Genomic DNA, 18,346 nt, shown 5'->3' with positions numbered 1-18,346 from the left:
TTTTGATTGTGGAGTGATATTCCATTGTGTGTATGTACCACATCTTTTTAATCCAGTTATCTACTTTTGGGCATTTAGGTTGTTTCCATGTCTTTGCAATTGTAAATAAAGCAGCAATAAACATGGGGGTGTAGGTGTCCTTTTGAATCAGTGTTTTTGTATCTTTTGGGTAGCTACATAGGAGTGGGATTGCTGGGTCATATGGACGCTCCATTTTTAGCAGTTTGAGAAAACTCCAAACAGCCAAACCACTTATTTAATTTTTTTTTATTATTTAGTTATTTTTAAAGATTTATTCATTTATGCATGGAATATCCCACAGAACTGGGATACAGGCCAGAGGTGCAGGGGCAGTGAGAGAATTTACCAGAGACTGAGTGAGGAACAGAACAGGAAGATTGACAGAAATACACTGCTGAGGGGGAGGAGTGAGTGAGGAAGGAGAGGTCTGCTGAACTTTGTGGGTCAGCTCCCTGGCTGTGCCTTAACCCCTTGCGCCATGAGGCAGCCCCAACCAAACCACTTTACTTATTCTTTCATATACTTCTGGGAGTAGCACTTCACCTTTTGATGATGAAGCATCCCTATCAGTAGGTACCATCTGGAATCACAAGACATATTACAGGGGGTACTTATATGTGCAACCTCCAATCTTGAGGTGAGGAAATAATCTGTGCATTAAGTTTTTTTAAGTGGCCATAGCCAAGAAAGGGAATGGGCACCGTTCCATGTATAGAAATGAGGTGTCAACTATTATGAGAGGGTGACATCTCAGATACCTCTGACTTCCCATACAGATCATTCCATTTTATTATATATATAATAAAATATAATAATATAAGCTTTATTTTTATTTATTTATGCATTCAAAAATTGGGGTGTAGGCCAGAGGTACAGGGGGTGAGAGGAGTCACCAGAGACAGTGGGAAGCTGAACAGGTGGATCTACTAAAATAAACTGCTGAAGGGAGCAGTGGGTGAGACAGGAGAGGTCTGCAGCACCATGAGGGTCAGCTCCCTGGACAGGGGTTGAACACGTGCTGCAGTGGTTGGTGCTAACTTGATAGCGTTGAGACTTTAACACCTGCGCTCCTAAGGATGCTGCCCCCATTAGATATTTTGGACCACTAAATGTTCTAAAGAAATACAATGCAACTAAATCATACTCCTAGGATTTTTTTTTAATTAGCCAGTTTTTTGATTTGCTCATTTCTTCATTTGAATTTGTATTTGTTGATGACATCCTTGGCCTGAGACTCTTTGTCATAGTCCTTAACTACCATACAACTGCAACCAACCAGTTTATCGGACTTCCTCTCTCTGTCAACTTTACAAAGGCCCACCCATTCTCCAAGTTTTTTGTTGTCATCAACCTTAATCAGTTTGATTTGGTGTTCAGCACAGAGCGCCTCCACTACCTTGACATACGTGGGCTCATCAGAGTTGGATGCCAGCACACAAAGATGGGCTTGGCGCTTATCTAAGGCTTTGGCAGCTTCCAGAATTCCGCGTGCTAGGCCATCATGAACGAGGGTGGTCTTCAGCACCTCTTGCAAAGCATTATTAACGTCCATTACACCTCCAGCAGCAATGACTTCCTCGGCCATGGCGGTGGGTTACAGGGTGGAGCCGAATGAATCTTGAATGCACCAGAGCCTCAGCTTCCATGTGACCCGGCGGTGGCAGGGAAAGAGCTCTAAGATTGTTAAGAGGGGAACAATTTAGGAGCTCTGGTCTAGGGTTCTGTAGTAACATTCTTTGTTCCCTAATGAAGTTTAGGTAATTTCAAATGACCTGCTCCCGTCAAGTTCTTTTTTAAATTGCAATACACTTTAAAGTCTTTGCTTTGGCCCTCCCTGGTGGCGCTATGGTCCTGTTAGGACGCAGCACTGCAAGCTGGCCACAGCTGCTTCAGTGAGAATTCGATTCCTCCTGCCCAGGAGCTGACCCACATGGCGCAGCAGACCTCTCCTGACCTGCCTGCTGCTCCCCTCAGCAGTGTACTTCATTGATCTGCCTGTTCTGCTCCCCGCTCTGTCTCTGGTGAAGCCTCTCACCGCCCCTGAGCCTCTGGTCTGTACCCCAGTTCTGTATGCACAAATAAATAAATCTTAAAAAAAAACTTTGCTTTATCTCACAAGTCTGGAGTGTGGAGAGAACTGGAGAGGGGCAAATGTGGGAGCTTGTACTGTAGTCCAGCTGTGAGAGGAAAGAGGGGTTTGTGTGAGTGCGGTACTAGTGGTACTAGTAAGTGGTCCAAGATATATTTTGAAGGTATTGCTGACAGAGCTGGATGTGGGATGAGAGAGATGAATCCTGAGTCAAGGGTGCCTCCAGGAAGAGAGTTGCCATTCTTGTTGGGGCAAAATATTTCTGGGGAAAGTTTGTATGGTAGAGTTTACTCTAAGGCACTCCAGTGGAGATTTTGAATAGGCATATGGATTTTAGAGGCATATTGCTGGGAGAAGTTGGAGTCGTGAGTCAGGGAGGCATCTGGGTAGCGATGACATCTGAAGTCAAGAAATGGGAAGCACCAAAGGAGTGAGAGCAGACAGAAGTAAGAGATGACTGGGTCTAAGGGGAAGGGACTCTAATACCAGGGACAAGAGGAACCAGCAAAGGAGGCTGAAAAAGAGGTAGGAAGCAACTCAAGAGTAGTTTCCTGTACATCTAGTTTAAAAAGTATTTATTTTTCTTCTTCTTCTTCTTCTTCTTTTTTTTTTGGTTACAGGCCAGAGGTGCAGGGGAAGTGAGAGAGGATTCACCAGAGACAGAGTGGGGAACAGAATAGGCAGATGGATGAAGTACACTGTTGAGGCGAGCAGCAGGCTAAACAGGAGAGGTCTGCCGCGCAGTGTGGGTCAGCTCCCTGGCCGGGGATCAAACCGGTGGCGAATCTCTGCAGCTAGCTTCCTAGTGCTTCCCTTCAACCCATTGAACCACTAGGGAGGACCCGAATTTAGAAAGTATTTCAAGGAGAAATAATCCAAGGTGGAAATGGATCGAGTAAGAAGTGAGTGGGGTTTAACAAACTAGAGGTCACTGGGGCATCAACAAGGGCCATTTAGATGGAGAGGGAAAGCCAGAGTGATTAGGCAGAGAGGAATGGGGTAGGACTCAGAGCATCGCTTCTGGAGTCGGTCTTAGGCAGTTTATACATAGTCATGGGAGGAATATACGTATGCTGTCGGTCTTAGGCAGTTTATACATAGTCACGGGAGGAATATACGTATGCTGTGTTATCTATAGAAATGAGGTGATGCGAACTTGTGAGTTCACTGTCCCAACGGTTTTCTCAGTGGGACAGCAGGCAAAGTCTCTAGCAATGAATGACCAGGGAGAACAAAGTGATGGGAGGTTTGCAGAGTGGAAAAATATGACGTAATTCTCTAGTTTAGGGGCGGGGCAAGATCAAGTGTATTCGAATCCAAGTTGAATAGCACGTGGGGAGAGCTACATTTTCTTGAGCGAGATTCGTCCCTCTAGGCACTCGGTAGTCCGCGTCCGTTTCCTTGGAGACCGAGATTGGCAAGAAACCGTCCAGTTTCTGGGCAGTTCGAGTGGCCTAGGGGACCGCGGGATAAGTGCTGGGAGAAGGAAATCGTAGCAGCCGAATTAGTAGGCATCCAAGAGACCAGGGTCCTACGGACTCACGCCTCGTCTTCCCTTTTGTCCAATGGCGCAGGCCGTTCAGAAGTAGGTAAAAGGTGGCGGGGTGGGGCGGGGCGGGTTCAGGAGTGCGCATGCGTGCGCCCCCCCCCGTCCCAGCCGCGAGGTCTTCCCGCGGTCTTTGGCCCCGCCCCGCCAGCCCCGCCCCCCTCACGTTACTGCTCTGTCCTCCCACTTGGGAAACTGCGGGTTTGGTTTGGAGACCCCACGTCTGTTTCACGATTGTTGCTTGTGGTCCCCCATGGGGTTGGGGGTCATGGACCTTCTTTTCTTCCAGGCCCAGCCACTATAGCATTCGCTCGGCAAACCACAAGTTCCAGAGTCTGGTGAGTCAGAAGGGGTAGGGAGAACACGGGGGCTTGGTATCTTTGTCCTCTTGTGTCAAGCCCCCACGCTCAGGATTGCCCTGGCTGATAAGAACCTGGACACCTGAATTTCACACCCAGCTGTGACGTGCATATGCTGCAATATGCATGCTTTTGGACGGCAGTTTCCTCCTAGCTTTTTCAGAATATAAACGTATGTTAGACTACCTTCTTACATGTCTCTGCTGCTCTCGTTTCCTATGGGGTCTTTCCCATGCTTGCTTTTTCTCTCAGTTCTTAACATCTCAGGGCCTGCACGTGTTCCGTTAACTCTGACTGGCTGATAAAGTGATAGCTAACATTTATGGAGCACCTGTTACATGCTTTACAAATAACTGTCTGGGGATTCTTGCACCAACCCATGCAATAGGTTTTATTATTAGATCCAGTTTAAAGAAGAGAAAATTGAGCCTCAGAGAGGTATTTGTGAACTTGCTCAAGGTTAGTGATTCCTGTAGGGGTGAAGCTGAGGCCTGCAGGATTTGAACCCATCAACTATGTGACCGATTGTATTATGCCTGTTAGGCCTATGCTCAGTGGCAGCGGTCCAAGCAGAAAACCAAGCCATCTGCTCTTCCTCCAGTCCAACAAGCCAACAGCCACAAGAGGAGCAAAATGAAGACTTTGACAAATGTTCAGCCAGGTGGGCAGAGGCATTGGGGGAACTGGAGATGGGGTTGGGGTCAAGATCGATTATCCATTTATTTGAGGGAAGGCTAACCACTAAAACAACTCCCAGCTTTCAAGTGTTAATACACAAGTTTATTTCTCACTTCTATCAGAGTACATTGGTGGATTTGCCGAGAGTCGGTCATCTTTTCCATGTGACCATTCAGGGGTCCAGGCATCAGGCTTCTTCAACCTGTAGTACAGACATTTCATAAGACCTCGAAGTCCTCTGCTTAATAGTCAGCACTGTATTTCACTCAGTCTACCTGTTCTGCTCCCCACTCTGTCCCTGGTGAATCCTCTTGCTCCCTGGCACCTCTGACCTGTACTGCAGTTCTTCTATGCATAAATAAATAAATAAACAAACTTAGAGTCACATAAAAAATGTTCACAGCAGCCTTATTTATAATGCCTTTAGACTGGAAATGATCCAGATGTCCTTTAATGGTGACTGGCTAAACAAACTATGGTTTTTTTTTTTTAAAAGATGTATTTATTTATACATACAAGAGCTGGGGTGCAGACCAGAGGTGCAGGGCTGAGAGGATTCACCAGGGAGACAGTGGGGAGCAGAACAGGCAGAGCCACTGAAGTACACTGCTGAGGGGAGCAGCGGGTGAGACAAGAGAGGTCTATTGGGCCATGTGGGTCAGCTTGCTGGCTGGCGATTGAACTCTTGCTGCTGTGGCTGCTGATAGCTTCATAGTACTGAGACTTAACCCCTGGTAAGCCCTCAATTTAATTAGCAAACAATTGTCTGATTAACAAAATCTATTGGGTAGTTAAATGATTTTTGTACATCTAATGAATAAACTTCTAAATATGGGTTAGTCTTACGTTCTCTTAAAAATTTCAGTAATTTATACACAAATTTAATGAGTGTCTTAAATGTTTTGAATTAAAGCTACATAAAAATCTCATTTACACATTAAAAGGTAAAACTACACATTAATCTACTAACTCTCTGTAATATAATTTAATAACAGATAGATACAGGTCATTCATAAATTGAATCTAGAATTATTTTAATTTACTCCTTTTCTTTTTTTAAAGATTTATTTATTTGTGCATACAAGAACTAGGGTACAGACCAGAGGTGCAAGGGTGGGGGTTGAGAGGCTTCACTAGAGACAGAGTGGGGGGCAGAACAGGCAGATCGAAAGAAATACACTGCTGAGGGGAGCAGCAGGCAGGTCAGGAGCGGTCTGCTGTGCCATGTGGGTCACCTCCTTGGTCAGGGATTGAACTGGTGCTGCAGTGGCTGCCGACAGCTTCATAGAGCTGTACTTTAACCCCTGTGCCACCAGGGAGGCCTCTAATTTACTTCTTCACCTCAACACTTAACACAAAAATTTCTCAGCGTCGAGGAAATAAATCCATTAAAGAAATAATATTTTTTCCTGAAGTAAGCTGGGTTGCTGTTGTTAGGAGCTTAGTTAGCTGCAGCTTTTTGGTGATTTGTTCTTAGGTGCGTGCAGGACAGGCTGAGAAGATGCAAGATTTCTGCGAATATACTATCCAGACACCTTATCTTGACAGAATTATTTCCATCACCCCCATTTCTGGCAGGATCACAGCTTTTAAGGTCATGTGACCTGCCATGCTTACCCAGCTAGTAGAAGGTAGAGCCTGGATTCAGACCCTGCCTATCTGGCTCATAGCTCTTGTTCTTGAGCCCTGTCCCGCCTGCCCTGGCCACCAATCAGGTGGGTGGGAGAGCAGGGTCTGAATTCAGGCCTACCATACTCTAGTCTTGCTGTTCCATGCTGCATCAGCCACTGGCACGACAAGAACTATGGATGTTCCTGACTATGGAGGAGATGGGGGACTGGGGGGGTGGTGCCGGGCTGTGCTCCCCTTTTCCTCGTCTCTGCTCATTCCCATAGCCCCTGCTTCCCCTGGAGCTTCTCAGTCCCTCATACAGGCCCAGAGTGGAGCCTGGGAGCTTAGTGATAATGGATGTGCGTGTCACCCTCCGCTCAGTGTGATAGGAGAGGCCAAGAGTGGGTGGCCTGCGACCCGATTCCAGGCTTACCACAGCTCTTGCCCTCTCCCTGTCCTTCCCTGTGCTCTAGCCTTGCACTCCATGCCCGCCTTGCCGAGGCCGAACCAACAGAGGTATTCACGAGGAAAGGTGGACCCTGCGGAGACACAGGCCAGAGCCCGGCTCATGCGGGTAGGAGAAGCAGCTTTCCACAGACTCCGGGTGGGGATGGGGGTGCCTGACTTCTTTGTTTCCTCCTGCCTCCAGGCAGCAGTGTGCTGGCACGCTCATCATCACCTCTATTTTACAGCTAGGGACACTGAGGTGCAGGGAGATAAACAACGTGCCTCGTGCCTTGTCCACACCAGAAAGTGGTCAGTGCCAGGGTTCAGCTCCAGTTTAAGCAAAGTGTTTGCTGTTACAGTTAAGACTAAGAAAAATGATCAGAATCACTTTTATCTCACTGCATTAGAAACACAATGTAGTGGCTTATTCATTTTAAAATTTCCAGTAAATTAACCTTTCATGGAATAGAGTGCATCTTGAAGCAGGGCTTATTAGAGGCTTACTGTTAGTTTTTCATACCATTTGGTACAATTTTAGAAAATTAATTTTCTCACCATTCATTGTTTGTATGGTTCTGTTATGGTGTGAAAGTTTCAGAGTATTTGAAATGATTAAAAGGAGAGAGGTCTTGAGCTTCCATAGCAGAAAGTAAAATACTGAACACTATAAATACTACATAGAAATACAGAATAATTCTTGACTTCTCAAGGAAGTCTTTAATAGCACAATGAACAATGACTACTATGTAAAGAAATAGGGGAAAATATATTTGCTTTGAAGCCATTTTTCCCCTTTAACCTTTAATTTTACAAAAATGATCTAGACACAGCTTAGCGTTCTTCATAGAGAAACTCATATTTCTGATGTTATTTTTATCCTGACTTTAGAAGGATTTAGGTATTCTTGTTCAATATAAAACATGAACTTTTGGGGCTTCTCTGGTGGCTCAAGGGGTTAAAGCACAGCACTATGAAGCTGCCTACAGCCACTAGCACTCCTGGCCAGGGAGCTGACCCACATGGCGAGGCAGACTTCTCCTGTCTTGCCCGCTGCTCCCCTCCACAGTGTACATCGGGCAGTCTGCCTGCTCTGTTCTCCACTCTGTCTCTGGAGAATCCTCTCACTGTCCCTGCCCCCCACCCCATGTCTCTAGACTATATCCCAGCTCTTGTATGTGTAAATAAATAATTTTTTTTAATTTTTAAAATTAATTTATTATTTTAAAAAGATTTATTTATTTGTTCATACAGAACTGGGGTACAGGCCAGAGGCTCAGGGGTGGCAAGAGGCTTCACCAGAGACAGAGTGGGGAGCAGAACAGGCAGATTGACGAAGTACACTGCCGAGGGGAGCAGCGGGCGGGTCAGGAGAGGTCTGCCGCGCCATGTGGTCACCTCCGGGGCAGGCGGGAATCCAACTCATGCAGAAGTGGCTTTAGCCTCTCAGTGCTGTTCTTTAACCCGCTGCACCACCAGGGAGGGCCAAATAAATCTTTTTTTTAAAAAAAAAAAGTGGACTTGGGTGATTTGGCTCTAAAACCTGTCCTCTAACCGCTTCCTGATAGCATCTCTTGTCATCATTGATTCACTGAGTCACAAATAGTTCCTGAGTGCTTACTATGTGCCAGGCCGTGTTCTAAGTGTGGTGTTCAGTGATGTGGTCTCTCACTCTGGGAGCTCATGTTTTACTGGGAGAGAGGCCATATGCGAGACAGACAAATATCCGTGTGGCAATGCCAGGAGTTACGATGATGTATAAGGACTAGATTGGGGGCCGAGGCACAGAGGAGGGAGCGGTTGTGACTTTCAGACAGGGTGGTCAGAGAAGACCACTGAAGGGCTGATAATCGGAAAGAGGTAGAGGACTGCCAGTGCAAAGGTCCTGAGGTCAGTGTGACTGGGGTAGGTGATGAGAAAGTTGGTGAAGCGTGAGGGAGTAAAAGGAGTAGCCTGTCTGTGGAGCTGCAGTCTGGATTAGGCTTTGTGCTTTGAGTGCTTTTGAGTTGGACAGGAGGACCGTGGAGGAGCCTGGGGTGAGTAGGTATGTGATCCAACGTAGGTTTTTGCCAGAATCCTTGGGCTGCCAATGCTTTGTGAATGGACTCTGGGGCAAGGTGGAAACAGGAAGTGAGAGGAAATGACTTAGCTGGTGTGTTTTTGGAGATGGGGTAGGATCCAGGCTCTTCCCCTCATCCTCAGGACGCTGACTCACCCCATCTGACAGCACTACAGTGTGCCAGGCACCATGCTGGGTGTTGGGTGTTGGGGACACAGCTTTGAACCAGCACCCAGAGTTTGTGCTGCGTGGAGCTCACACTTTAGTGGGGAAACATGTAATCAACGAATTTTTATAAACCCCAAAGAATACTCACCCGTTTGTTCAGCCAGTAGCTCTGGAGCCCCGGCACTGTCCTGGGTGCAGAGGTGCAGCCCGGACCCACCCTGGCTGCAGTGTGGACATGGCCTTGGGGGAGACAGACAAGAAGAGAGTGGCTCCATGGGGAACATTACCTGCCTCACTTCTTACAGCAGGTCTGCGAAGCAGGTGGAGTTTCCTGACATTTCCGGTGCGGGTAGCCAGGCAGACTAACTTGCCAGGTTCCCCCAGGGGCCAAGTGCCAGAGCTGGGATTTGAACCAAGGTGTGGTGGTGAGGTCTAAAATCCAAGTCTTAATGGCTAGGAGGTTCAGTCACACCTTGCAGTTTTCAGCCCACTGGTTCCTTGTCTGAGCACGCAGCTCCCCTCAGCAGAAAGACACGGGTCAGAAGTCGGCCTTTCCAGTTCCTGTGGCATCCCGTTTTGACTGTGAGACTGAGTCACTTCACCTCTCTGAGCTTTCACTAATGAGTAAAATAAAGTTCGCTGTAAACCTAGGCAATGAGAGGACGAAGGATAACCTGTGTCCTGAGGCCAGGGAGACACAGTGTGGGCGCAGTTGTTACTGGGATTTCAGGTACTTTCTGGGGGTGACCTTTGGCAAACATTGACCGTCCCCCCCCCCAGGCCCTTACTGTTTCACGGGGGTGTTATACGAAATGAGAGCGAGCTCAGCTCACCTGCCCCAATGGTGGAGCTTATCACTCACTCTGCGCCCTGCCGCTCCGCAGAGGTGGCCTGTCACCTCCGCCACCTCCTTAGCCCCCTGGGGCTTTTCTTTTGCTGTTTCTACCATTACACTCATCGATTCTAAAAAGCCATTGCTACTAAGACCTTCATTTTATTCGTCCACTAATAAAATATTCATCGACTAGATAGGGACACGCTGCCAATTTTGAGACGTGGTTCCCCCATCCGGAGGTGTAAAATACGGGGGAAACCGGCTCTTCAGAACGGATGAAATGGGCGGGGGTGCTTTGGCCCGCACACAATGGGGCGCCCCGCCCCGCTCGGGCCGCGGTTCCCAGCGGCGGCCGCGAGGGGCAGGGGTGGGGGAGGGGAGGCGGAGCCCCCCCAGCGCCCGGGGGCCGCGGCTGGGCCCGAGCCGTGCCCTCCTCTGCCCGCAGGCGTTGATCAAGAACCGGCGGAGCGCACTGCAGGAGCTGTGCCACCACCAGAAGTTCCTCACCCAGCACAACCAGCGCCTGGTGAGGGCCGTCCGGGACCTGGAGGACGCCGCGGCCCGGACCGTGCGGACCACGCTGCAGCAGCAGGAGACCCTGTCGGTGAGCCCCGCGGCCGGCCGGGCCTCCGCCCTCCTGAGCGCTGGGGCGCCCCCTCCCGCCCGCTCTCCGCGCGTCCGACCCGGCCCGGCCCGAGAGGCGCGTGAGGCACCGCCACTGCGTGGCGGGATGGGGAATAGTATCTCCTCTTGCAGCCGCTCTGCTCTCGGACGCGGGCGAGTTACCTGACCGCTGGAATGTGTCTGGCGGGCTCGGCAGGCGGGCTCACTGGCCAGGGCCCCGGGATTGAATCAAGACGCCTGGAGTTCCAGCCTTGAGCAGGACAAGGCTTCCTGTGCTCGGGGACACCCTCCGCTTGAAGTTGTCCCACCGGGCATCAGAATCAGATTGAGATGGGCGCTCACCCCCTAGCCAGCACCTACCAGCTGGGAGAATTTGAGTTCACCTCAGAGCTCTGCAGGATGGGGTGGCCACCTACACAGGGGTTCCCTTTGCCCCATGAAGGTGGTCAAGAGAAAGTAACCACCCTTCCCCCTCCCCCCAGCATATACTTAATGCCAAAATACTGTTGCTTTTCTGTATTCATTACAGTCCTCACAGCAACCCTCGGGGTGGGCATTGTTAGTCTCATTTTACATATGAAGAAATGCAGCCAGGCAGGAAGCCTCACCCAGAGGTGGCACCTAGCTATCTGCAGGTGAAGAGTGACTTTGGGTCCAGGGAGTGATCTCTGGAGGCTGGGTAAGGGGAATCATTTTTGAAGCTGCAGTGGGAGTGCTGGAAGTTCATAGGGGACCTCAGAACTTGCACTGTAGAAGGGGGGGGGGTGTCTTGCGCTCTGACTGCAGTCTTTCCAGGGAGGAGAGACCTGAGCTCACCCAACGCCCTTGAGAAGACTAGGAAAATTCAGACTTCTTGGTGACTTAGTCTGCTTGGGCTACCATACGAAAATAGCGCAGATGGGGCGGTTTAAACAAAATAAAGCTATTTCCTCATGCTCTGGAGCTGGAAGTCCAAGCTCAAGGTGCAGCAGGTTGGTGCCTGGAGAGGCGGCGCTCCCTGGGGTGCAGAGCACTGATTTCTTGCTGGGTCTGGGCGTTCTCTAGCTTTTTCTCTGTGTGTGTGCCTGGGGCGAGAGTGACATTGCTGAGGTCTTTTTCTTTCTATAAGGACTCTAGGCCTACTGCTTAGGGCCTGATTCTTTTGACCTTTTACCTTAATTACCCCCCTCCCCCCATGATATGCCTCTAAAGGTGGTGACATTAGGGGCTAGGGTTCCAACATATGTATTTGGAGGATGATACAGTTCAGTCTTTAACAGAGGCAGGACATAGAGATTTATTCAGCCCCAGGAAACCTAGTAGGATAGTCTCTAATCCTAGACAAAGTCACTGTCTGGCTTTCCCACATCAGGCCAGTCATACATTTATTGCTTCATCCTGAGGGTGTTCTAAGGGTTCTTGGGAAACAGACCAATTGGATGCCTTGTGTACATTAAGATGTCATTCTTATTGGGGTCACAGAAGTTAGAAAGCCTTTTGTGTTGACTCGTGGGGAATGGGAGAACTTGTGGGGGGGTTTGTAGAGGGACCCTCTAGCCCTGACATGGAAGTATTAGGAAGGAGTTCTGGGGTTTGGGTTGAAACCTTCAGAGGTAGGTGTTAATTGGTAGAAAGCAGGTGAGTGTTCCAGGCACAGGAAGTGGGTGCACAGGGCCTAGGTGACAGAACAGCTGACCCAGGGGGCCATTCCTTGCTGAGTGTGAGGACTGGATCAGAGAGAAGCAAGTAGCCCAGGCCAGGCCGAGGAGGACAAGGCTGCTGTGTCCGGGCATCCTCAAGCTTTTCCTCTGTGTGTGCCTGGGTGGGGAGCGACATTGCTGGTAACTCTGTGTCCTGCCTCCGTTAAGGACTGAATTGTGTCATCCTCCATATACATAGGTCAGTCTGCCTGCTCTGTTCTCCATGCTGTCTCTGGAGAATCTTCTCACTACCTCCCCTCCCCCAACCAAGCTCATGTATGTGTCAGACATGATGTCCGACCTGTCAGCCCAGGCTAGGCGTTCTCACCTATCTGCAAGACAGAAGGGAGCCTTTGGAGGGTTTTAAATAGGAGAGGGTTGTGGCTAGTTGGATTTTTTTTTTAATTTTAAGATTTATTTATTTATTTTGTGCATACAGAACTGGGGTACAGGCCAGAGGTACAGGGGCGGTGAGAGGATTCACCAGAGACAGAGTGGGGAACAGAACAAGCAGATCGTTGAAGTACACTGCTGAGGGGAGCAGCGGGCGGGTCAGGAGAGGTCTGCCGGGCCATGGGGTCACGTCCCGGGCAGGCAGGGATCAAACTCATGCCGAGTGGCTCCAGCCTCTTAGTGCTGTGCTTTCACCTGCTGCGCCACCAGGGAGGGCCTGACTAGTTGGAATTTTAAGGAAACATGATTATGACTGTCGTGATCAGAATAAGTCAGCAGGCGACCAGTTCGGCACGGCTCCTGCAGAGATGAGAACTTGAAGAACATTGCAGTGGAGGTGGAGGGAAGGGTGTGGCTATGCGGGCTAGGTGGGGGTCAAGTCCACACAACCTGGTGCCCTTTGGATGCTCTGTGTGAGTAGGGGCCCTCGACTGCGGTGGGTGGTAGGAATGGGGAAGTTTGGAGGCGGGTGGGGCAGTAGGTGACTGTTTTCTAGCCTGTGCTCAGGGTACCAGGCTGGGGCCAGCACCAGGTTTGGGGACTCCCCTGAGGAGCGCCCAGTGGCCACTGCAGGCCGCGGGTCCCCGAGAACTTATACTGTGGTGGCTGCACCAGGCTGTCGGTGACTGAGCACGCCATTCCCACAGACCGTCATCGACATCTTGGAGTACTCCAACAAGAAGAAGCTGCAGCAGTTTAAGTGTGAGCTCCAGGAGTGGGAGGAGAAGGCGGCATCCAGAGTGAGCCGTAAGCACTGGCGGGTACACCACGGTCCTCCGCTTGCCCTGCGGGGAGGCCAGCTGCCGGACATCCACTTGAACCTACCTTCCAAGACCCCCTGATCTCCCTTGGTGGAGGGTGCTGGGGTCGCCAGGATGCAGAGCTTATGTGTCACTACAGCTGCCTGTGAGAAGGGGGCTCTTCTCCCTTTTTACACATGAGGAAACTGAGGCCAAGAGAGTTGAAGGGGGGCTGCTGAAGGTTATTAGCCGGGAGCCAGAATCCTACCTCCTACTGCCTTGGTTTTTCACCATGGTGCCTCTGGGAGTTGGTAGCTGGGCCGAGGCTCAGGTCTCCTTTCATACCACCAAGCCTGTGGTTTCTTTCCACTTAGCAGTCTGGAGTCTTCCTGGTGAAGGGGTGGCGTGTCAGGCACCTCAGATGTTGAGGATCTCCTCCATGGGGGGTGGCAGGATCGGCTTTGTCTAGGCCATTCTGTGGTTGTAGCTTCTGGAACCAATGTGACGTCACTCTGGATTCACTGCTTTGGGAATGTGTGCGCAGGGAGACTGAGGTCCAGCAAGGGACAGTCTGTTTTTTGAAGATTTGTTTATTTGTGCATACAGAACTGGGGTACAGGCCAGAGGCTCAGGGGCAGTGAGAGGACTCACCAGAGACAGAGTGGGGAGCAGAACAGGCAGATAGACAAAGTACACTGCTGAGGGGAGCAGTGGGCGGGTCAGGAGAGGTCTGCTGTGCTATATGGGTCACCTGGGCTGGGGATTGAACTGGCACTGAGGTGGCTGCAGCTGGGTTGCAGTGCTGCGCTTTAGCCTGTTGTGCCACCAGGGAGGACCCAGAGGGGGACAGGCTTACTGAGGGTCACACAGCAAGTTGATGGTAGAACCAGTTGAGGGGTCTTCACCAATACGCCTCCTTCCCTAGTGTGGCCTCTTCTCCTGTGGAGAGACGGCTTCCTGGGCGCTTTAACTTCTCGCCACCTCCCAGCTTTGTGTGAACACCACCCAGGCCCCAGTCCAGTGGCCGAGGAGACCTCTTGGAGGGTGTATGAGGGTGCACCTACCTCCTGTCCCTTCTGACCTCTCCAGAACTGGAGCAGCAGTTGGAGCAGCTGAAGGCCAAGATCCAGAAGACCCAGGAGGAAGTGAACTTCTTGAGCACATACATGGACCATGAGTATCCTGTCACGTCGGTCCAGATCGCCACCCTCATGCGCCAGCTGCAGCAGATGAAGGACAGCCAGCAGGTAGGTGGACCCTGGCCCTGCCCACTGACCACGTGGTGACAGGGCGGAAGGCCCACACGCTCCTGCCACCCCCAGGACGAGCTGGACGAACTTAACGAGATGCGCAGCACGGTCCTGGCGTACTTGTCCAAGCAGATACAGGAGAAGCAGAAGAATCTTCTGATGTCTCTGGTGGTGGTGAGTAACCCACTGCTGTTGGGAACCCCAGCGTGTCCCAACCCTGCTTTCTTCCCCGTCCTCTGCCTCCAGGCCCCCGGCACCCCTACCAGTTTCCATGCTCGGCTGTCCAGGAAGAGGTGCCCGGGGACCAGACACTCCCCCCTCTTCCCCACAGAAAACCCAGGCTCCCCACGAGAAGACACTTCTGCAGAAGACCCGCGACACTCAGCGGTTGCGGAAATACTTGGAAAAGTTCAGAGAGGTGAGTGGGCAAGGAAGGTGGGGGTGGGCGGGGCCCCAGCACCTGGGGGGCGTCAGGCTGGCCCTAACCTGGTGGCAGGGCTCCAGCTCCCGGGGAGCCCTGCTCCTTGCCAGTGCTGTCGCTGCTCGCCATTCGTCGCGGGAGGGGATGAGTGCTGGTGTAGGCCCTGCCTCGTGCCTGTCACCACCCTTCACATTCATTTTCATCAGCCCACAACCTTCAGGGCCATCCGTCTCCACCCCGCCCCCCAACTCTTGTCACCAAGCTCTGCCACCCCCTTGCAACCTGTGTCCATTCTCCACGACCCCCCTCACTCCGTGTCTGGCACTGTCGGCTGTCACTGACTTGAGCCTCCCCTGCCCTGCACGAGGGGGCCCTCCCTGCCCACCCCGGTGACTGAGCCCAGACCCATGTCCCCAGCTGTCTTTCTTCCTCGTCCATTTTGCCCTTTTCTCTCTGCCCTTTCCTCTGGCTTCTCACTCTCCCCTGCCGGGCCTCTTCCATCAGTTTGTTGGCCAGTATGAAGCGGAAATACCCTTATTACGGAAGGAGGTGAAACAGCTCCATGCCCAGATCCTGGATCCCCGAGAGGTCTTATTTGCGGACGTCCTGCTTCGGAGGCCCAAGTAGGTGACCATCTCACACGCTAGCCATGATCTGGTCCATTCTCAGTTTGCAGCTGAGTGTGGCAGGCAGAACCCTGTGCAGGGCGGCAGCGTGCCCGGCCTGCAGCCCAGCTCTGCCTCTTACCACGTGCCGGTGTGAGGCTCCCCTTCTCTGGGCCTTCACTCCCCGCCTGCGCACAGTGGTATACACAAAGGTGGACGCTTCTGGTTCCCAGATTCCACATTTCAATCTCATGGGTGCACCCCCAAGCTCCTGGTATGTTTAGGAAGACAGAGTTAAGGTTGAATGGCCGGGAGAAACCCCGCAAGAAGAGGAGGTGTGTAGCATGCTTCTTCCCCAAAGGGAGATCTTCCTTCCTGCCGGCCCAGTTCTCCGCCTACCCCCAGAGGTTAGGAGGACACTGGCTATCCTGGCCTGGGGATACCTGTGGACCAGCCTCTCCATGCTGGCACGATCAACCCTGGCATTACGACTGTGGGGGGCAGATGCTGGCATCTAGGAGTGAATTTTTCCTCTTCTTAGTCTCTGTCTGTATGTCTGTCTCCTCCTCCCATCTCTTCTTCCTCCTCCTGTTGCTAAGAAAACTGTCAGGTCCATGAAGTGCTCATGAGGCACCAGCACTGTGGCTGTCAGCAGCCCTTGTTCTCACCTCCGTGGAGACACGTCTTGGGCCAGACCTTGACTGCTGCTGAGCCGCACGAGAAAGCGACTCCACCACAGCAGGAGCTGTGAACAGGGCGGCTGGGCCGGGGAGAACTGCCAGGCCAGCCGGAGCCCGACAGGTGCAGGGAAGTTTCCCTGCGAAGCTGACATTTGAACAGAGCTGAAGGATGCGTGGGCATTAACTAGGCAAAGGGGGCTGGAGTGGGGGCACACTGCTGGGGGCCGGTGGATGCTGGGGTGTCAGGACGATGCTCCTGCTTCCTGACTCAGCTCTGTATGTGCTGACACGGACTGGGAGCCCAGGGCGGAGGTGGGCCAGAGCTTCACTTTTATCCTGGTAAAGCTGACCACGGAGAATGTGGCTTGAGTCTCCAGGTAGGGTGGCTTCTGAGAACTGAGCGCGGGGCCGGAGAACGGGGCTGTGGCCCGGTGGGGCCCGGGGAGCCAGGGGCACAGCTCTGAGTTCCTGACCCGACGCAGGGAGGGCGGTGGTGTGAATCCCGAGATCCGGTAAGTTGGGACCAGGGCGAGGGGGCACACAGAGGTGCGAGCAAGCCGGAGTCAGCTGGACGTTGAATCTGGTTCCGGCTTCTTCCCCGTGGAGCCCCACGTGGGCTTTGAGTGCCCGTGTGAGGTCTCAGGAGACACGTGGCTGGAGGTGGGAATTTGGGTGTCGGCCCGCCCAGGTTTCCTCTGTTAGCTGGAAGTAAAATCTTCCTATTTGTTGTGATTTGATAGGTTATTTTGGGGCCTGGGCGCGCTCAGATTATGCCACGGAAGCTCCTGCCCACAGACAGTACCTACCACGTCCTCGAAGGAGCGCTCCACTGTCCTGGGGGGAATGCACAGTGGCACATTTTTCCCGTGATTGTGAAATTCAGATTTATAGAAAAGTCTCCTTTAGTGAAATACCCAGTGGCTCTTCTAGATGTAGAAGTCGTCTTTTTGCCACGCTGGCTTCATTCCCTTCTTTGTTTTCTGCTCACATGCTGAAAGTTGCAGGTGCCTGGCGCCTCCGTACTCAGTGTCACTGGCAGGTTACTGGGCCCGGGACGGTAGATGACCTGCAGCCTCTTGGGGTGCAGTGGGTGAGGTGCGCGGGGTTGGGCAGCTACTTGTGTGGGAGGAACGAGGCCTGCGGGCACTTGGGACATGCCAGCCCCTCTTCTTTATCGTCCTGTCTCTGACGGAGGTTGGCGTTACCACCTGCTTTGACAGATGAGGAAATGGAGGCTCACCTGAGGTGGGTGGGTGCTCCTTACGTGGGTGCCTGTGAAGGAGCGGGGCTGGGAGAGAAGGCGTGTGCTCCTGGTGACACAGAGCCAGCTTTCCACACCGGCCATCCCACCTCCAGAGAGCGTGCTCCCCTGTGGTCTGCAGCCTGCTTGAACCACCCCTCATCCCTGTGTACCTCCGATCGCTGCAAGGGATATGAGTCCCGCCAAACCCACCCCTTCTCCATTTCTTTTTTAAAAATTTATTTATTTATGCATACAGAACCGGGGTACAGGCCAGAGGTGCAGGGCCAGTGAGAGGGTTCACCAGAGGCAGAGTGGGGAGCAGAACAGGCCGACTGACAAAGTATATTGTCAAGGAGCAGCGGGTGAGACAGGAGAGGTCTGCTGTGCCATGTGGTCACCTCCCTGGCTGGGGATCGAACTCTTACTGAAGCGGCTGTGGCCAGTTTGCAGTGCTGCGCTTTAACCCGCTGCGCCACCAGGGAGGGCCCCCTTCTGCATTTCCTAACGTGTGTGTGTGTGCTCATGCACACACGTAGAGTTGGACATGAGTTCATGGTTGTGTTTGGGATGGGCCCCTCAACTAAGTAACTGTGTTCTCAGACAAAACTGTGGCCGTGCCCCCCATCTGCAACTCGGGGACCCCTCTCTTGGCCTCTCTTACCTCTCTCTTTGCTCTTTCCTACCAGGTGCACCCCCGACATGGATGTCACCCTCAACATCCCCGTGGAAGAGCTGCTGCCCTTCTAGGTGGTGGGGCCGCGGCCTCCCCTCCCGCCAGCTCTGCGCCACACAAGCGGCCTCCAACTGGATACTGTGCTTCCAAGGCCTCTTCTCCACTCAG

General features: G+C 52.0%; 1 protein-coding gene and 1 pseudogene across 4 annotated transcripts; one reads left to right on the top strand and one right to left on the bottom strand.

The window, feature by feature from the left end:
- Positions 1-1,213: 1,213 nt before the first annotated feature.
- LOC101628173 lies at positions 1,214-1,613 on the bottom strand (annotated as a pseudogene).
- A 1,942-nt stretch (positions 1,614-3,555) lies between these two features.
- Positions 3,556-18,336, top strand: LOC101630079 (chromosome unknown open reading frame, human C20orf96). 4 transcript variants are annotated; one of them, XM_004686986.2, is made up of 11 exons: positions 3,556-3,695; positions 3,946-3,994; positions 4,559-4,676; positions 6,778-6,878; positions 10,256-10,414; positions 13,214-13,313; positions 14,396-14,553; positions 14,629-14,730; positions 14,888-14,974; positions 15,482-15,600; positions 18,192-18,336. In XM_004686986.2, exons 1-11 carry the CDS (start codon positions 3,676-3,678, stop codon positions 18,250-18,252), a joined length of 1,074 nt encoding a protein of 357 aa, XP_004687043.1. In that variant the 5' UTR covers positions 3,556-3,675; the 3' UTR covers positions 18,253-18,336. The 4 variants fall into 4 exon arrangements, with proteins under 4 accessions (XP_004687043.1, XP_012583652.1, XP_012583653.1 ...); XM_012728198.1 differs by lacking the exon at positions 18,192-18,336 and adding an exon at positions 16,182-16,395; XM_012728199.1 differs by lacking the exons at positions 3,556-3,695; positions 4,559-4,676 and having other exon boundaries at positions 3,936-3,994.
- The last annotated feature ends 10 nt before the right edge of the window (positions 18,337-18,346 follow it).

The sequence above is a fragment of the Condylura cristata genome, unplaced genomic scaffold (genome assembly GCF_000260355.1).
Source record: "Condylura cristata isolate star-nosed mole 26May11 unplaced genomic scaffold, ConCri1.0 scaffold00022, whole genome shotgun sequence".
Classification (NCBI taxonomy): domain Eukaryota; kingdom Metazoa; phylum Chordata; class Mammalia; order Eulipotyphla; family Talpidae; genus Condylura; species Condylura cristata.
Note: the sequence above shows the minus strand (reverse complement) of the source record. Positions and strands in the feature narration are given on the sequence as shown.

Excerpts from the sequence above, each read along its gene's own strand:
- LOC101630079 (XM_004686986.2), top strand. The coding sequence starts at position 3,676 with ATGGCGCAGGCCGTTCAGAA. Across the intron at positions 14,975-15,481 it reads ACTTGGAAAAGTTCAGAGAG|TTTGTTGGCCAGTATGAAGC; the intron begins GTGAGTGGGCAA and ends CTCTTCCATCAG. Across the intron at positions 15,601-18,191 it reads GTCCTGCTTCGGAGGCCCAA|GTGCACCCCCGACATGGATG; the intron begins GTAGGTGACCAT and ends CTTTCCTACCAG.